This window comes from Acanthisitta chloris, unplaced genomic scaffold, assembly GCF_000695815.1.
Source record: "Acanthisitta chloris isolate BGI_N310 unplaced genomic scaffold, ASM69581v1 scaffold13600, whole genome shotgun sequence".
NCBI classification, from domain to species: Eukaryota; Metazoa; Chordata; class Aves; order Passeriformes; family Acanthisittidae; genus Acanthisitta; species Acanthisitta chloris.
The window spans coordinates 729-4,954 of NW_008652276.1; the positions used below are offsets into that span (position 1 = coordinate 729).

Consider the following 4,226-nt stretch of genomic DNA (forward strand, 5'->3'; position numbering starts at 1 on the left):
GTAAGAGCTGTTCCTCAGCTGCTGGTTTTGAGCATCTTCTAAGTATGGTAGGTGTTTTGGAGCACCCACTCCATCCCTAAGGCATCCCGTGGTGCCCATCACCCTGCCTTCTAGGCATGATGGGACCAAGGGAACTGCTGACAGCACCCCAAGGCCAGGTAGGACATGGTCAGACCAAAAGTGAGTTCTGTGTTTCCCCTACCCTTCAAAACATCCAAAATTGCTGATTCCAGAATCAGGAACGTCATCCTGGGACCGATGGATGTCACCACCTGAGCCCATGCAGTCCCTGCAGCCACCACCAATCTTTTTGGAAGCTGCTTCATTTTTATCTCCTCAGAACTTTCTTGTGGTCACATTTTGTCCAGCCACCTTGTCCCGTGGGTGCTATCCAGACACGGTGCTGTGATGGAGCAGGGCTCCTCCATTCCTCCCTGGAGCCGGGTGGGCACCCACAGACCCAGTTGGATTTCTCCAAATCTAAATGTTTTGCGCCCTCTCCTGGGTCGGGATGGTGTGGCCTGGTGCCTTCCACCCTGTCACCTTCCTCGGAAGGTCTGGGAAGAGATGAGTACTCCAGGCTGGGATTGCCCCACCAACCACTGCTCTTGCAGCCTCTCCGGCATTTTGCCCCAAAAATACATCAGAGGGGATTTTGTCATGGGTGAACTCCACTCAAGGGAAAGCATGAGGCTGCCTTTGCCTCCTCCATCACATTCTGTGCCCCAACATAATGCTGTTGCTGTGCATGGTCCTCCCCATCAGGACATGGCCAATGGCCACTGCTTCTGCAAAAACAGGTGGTTTGTGCTAATTCTGCCACAGAGCTAACATCATCACAGGATCATCCTCTGTTCCAGCCCAGCTGTGATGCTGAGATCTTTGCGTATCATCCAGGAGCGCATGACCACTCTGGACACCCTCCTCATCCTCACAACAGCAAGGAGACACACTGGGACCATCAACACAGGATGCTGGAGAGGTCCTTGGGTGGCTAAGTACCTGAGGTATATGCTGTGTGATGAAGAGGAGCAAGTAAGGATGGAATTGCACATTTGGCCAGGTGCAGGCAGCCAAGCTGGAGGGATCATTGAACGTTAAGGGATTGGAATGGAACTTAGAGATCATCTAGTCCCACCCCCCTGCCATGGGCAGGGACACCTCCCACCAGACAAGGTTGTTCAAGGCTTTATCCAACCTGGCTTTGAACACTGCCAGGGTTGGGGCAGCCACAACCTCCCTGGGCAACCTGTGCCAGTGTCTCATCACCCTCACGGGAAAAATCTTCCTAATATCTAATCTAAATTTTCCCTCTTTCAATTTTTCCCCATTACTCCTTGCCCTATCACTGTAGTTCCTCACAAAGAGTTCCTCTCCAGCTTCCCTGTATCCCCTTCAAATACTGGAAGGTTGCTATGAGGTCTCCACACTGTCTTTTCTTCTCCAGATAATGGAGGATTCTCATCCCTGGAAACCAGAAGCAAATGACTTAAATCAACTTAGATTTGATTATTATGCACAAACAACCTGTGAAAACTGCAGTTATCCATATATATATGTGTATATATATATATGTATATTCTATACACACATACACTGTATAGTTACCTATATTTTATTCAGACAGAGAATTTCTGCACTGAGTAACCTGTGCTGGGGCACAAACCTTCCCCTGCTCAGATAGATTCTGTGTAGGTGCATATAGTGGGTGTATACATCCATCTGAAAAGGAGAGGGAGGTTTATTCTGTACATCCTATATGTTAAAGACTTGCAAAGCAATTAGTCGTGCTTACAGCAAATCCCTCCTTGCTGGGAGGGAGAAGCATCCCAAGAGAGGCTGTGGGGAGCAAAGCTCAATCCCCAGCCCAGTCTGGAGCATTGGAGAGGCCAAGCCAAAGGTGGAATGTGCAGTGACATGGCCAAGGACACTGAGTAGCTCGGTGACATGGGTTTCCCAACTCCAGGCATTGTGTCTAGGTGTGCTGGCTCTGGTGGATCCTGGTTAGGAGGTGACAGCAGGGCACCACAGACACCAGGACGGGCCAGACTTGGGGTGCATGGACACAGATGATGCTGGAGGTCCCCAGGCAGGTGACAAGACACCTGGCTTGTGTCTAACCAAGCCCATGGCCCATGATTTCCTTGGCTGGGAAATCCAGCATGGGGGTCCCAATTGCCTTTATGGCCCCTTCCCCAGTTCCCAGGGATTCTCTCTCGCCATTTTGCAGCACCAGTGATACCAGTAGGCCCACATCTCTTGCTGGTGTGGCCCCATTCTGGAGACTGGGGGATAGGAATGTCCCAGTATGACATCAAAAACTGTCAGTGCCACTGACCTGGAGGAACACATGGCCCCATGTTTCCCAGACAGGTATGAGCTGAACTAAACCCTCCCCAGCCTTTGCATGGCCCTATCAGGAAATCCTGAAATGAGAGGGGGAGAAATTTCCCCCCAGCAGCTTGTCCTGAACTAGGGACTTTGTCCTTCATGGTCCCACTATGTTCTCCATGGTCCACCAGTGGCTTTTCATTGCAGTGGTGGTTCAGCTGCCAAGGAAACCTGGTGCTGAGCCAGCCAAACTGAGCAACTGAGCCAGAGAGAGGGCACTGGATCTGTTCCATGATAGGTTTAATACTTTGTCACTGCAGGCCAGAGATGGGATGAAAGTGCTGAAAACTTGGGAGATGCTGTCCTCCTGTCCTCCAGCACGTCCCCAGCTGAAACCATCTCTGCTCTGTGGAGCTTAGAGCCAAAACTGCTCCATGCTTTGGTGCCACTGAGGTGGTTCTTGTCCTCACCTAGGAGCCATAGGTGATGCAATGGTCGTGCCTCCACTTGGTGCTCATCTTGTCGAGGAGGTAACGGGTACTCTCACGGAACTTGCGCTGGGTGAAGTAGAAGAGAATGGGGTCGAGGACACTGTTCATGCTGGCAAAGGGCCTCGTGCACTTGTAGGCGATGGCAAAGGCCTGCAGAGCTGGGCAGGGCACTCTAGGTGAGGAACGGACGATCAGGTAGATAGTCTTGGTGAGGTGAAAGGGGAAGAAACTGATGGAGAAGACGATGACCACAATGATGATCATACGCACGGCCTTGTCCTTCCTCTTGTGCACTGCCAAGCCGATGAGCTCGTCCTTCTGGCACAGGATCCGTGCCATGCTGCAGTAGCAGGCGAGGATAGCCGCGAAGGGCAGCAGGAAGCCGGTGACGGTGAGGGTGATGCCGTAGGGGAAGTAGGCAGCGGAGCGATCTGGCGGGCTCAGGTCGTAGCAGACCGTACGGTTCCTCTGGGTGCCGGTGGAAGCGAAGACAAAGGTGGGCAGGCACTGGGCAATGACGATGAACCACACTGCGGCGCACACCAGCCATGTCAGCTTCTTCCCCTTCTTCTTGTGCCATGAGGCCAAGGGGTGGCAAATGCCCAGGTAGCGCTGGATGCTGATGCAGGTGAGGAAGAGGATGCTGCTGTGGAGGTTGGTGTAGAACTGGAAGCGGACAAATTTGCAGGTGAAGTCCCCGAAAGGCCAATAATCCTTCTGGGTGTAGTTGTAGATGAGGAGAGGGAGGGAGCAGACGTAGAGCAGATCAGCCATGGCCAGGTTCAGCATGTAGATCATGCTGCGGCTCAGCGCCTTCCGGGCCACCCAGATCTGCCCTATAACCACAGCGTTCAAGGGCAATCCCACCGTGAACACCACTGAATAGACCAGGGGCAACAGGACCTGCTTGAACTCTTCGTGGAAGGTGCATGAGTTCCTCCCAGCATCCACAAGGGTTGTAAAGTTGGCCATGATGGTGTTCTCCCACTGTCAATGTCCCCTCTGCTGGTGTGGCCCCTCAGCAGTGCCTGTGAATGACAAAGGGGACAGTTGGCAAGTCTGTCTAGTATCACATACACCCTAGCAGGGTGAACCTAGACCACTATGTGACTTTGTGGGTTGGGGCAACCCCCAGGATCCACACAGGCTGAGGAGTGAGGGATGGAGAGCAGTGCTGAGGAGGACTTGGGTGTGGTGGGGATGAAAGGCTGGACATGCCCTGGCCATGGGCACAGGCATCCAGAACCCTGCTGTATGCTCGGCTGATCCCACAGCATGGGCAGCAGGTGAGGGGCAGATTGTGGGGATGATGGACATGCCCTGGCCATGGGCACAGGCATCCAGAACCCTGCTGTATGCTCGGCTGATCCCACAGCATGGGCAGCAGGTGAGGGGCAGATTCTG

General features: G+C 53.1%; 1 protein-coding gene across 1 annotated transcript; it reads right to left on the reverse strand.

The window, feature by feature from the left end:
• Positions 1 to 2,732: 2,732 nt before the first annotated feature.
• Positions 2,733 to 3,794, reverse strand: P2RY6 (pyrimidinergic receptor P2Y, G-protein coupled, 6). Its single transcript, XM_009076741.1, has one exon. It carries the CDS (start codon positions 3,792 to 3,794, stop codon positions 2,802 to 2,804), a length of 993 nt encoding a protein of 330 aa, XP_009074989.1. The 3' UTR covers positions 2,733 to 2,801.
• Positions 3,795 to 4,226: the final 432 nt, after the last annotated feature.

Coding starts and splice junctions, on each gene's coding strand:
- P2RY6 (XM_009076741.1), bottom strand. CDS start 3,794: ATGGCCAACTTTACAACCCTTGTGGATGCTGGGAGGAACTCATGCACC.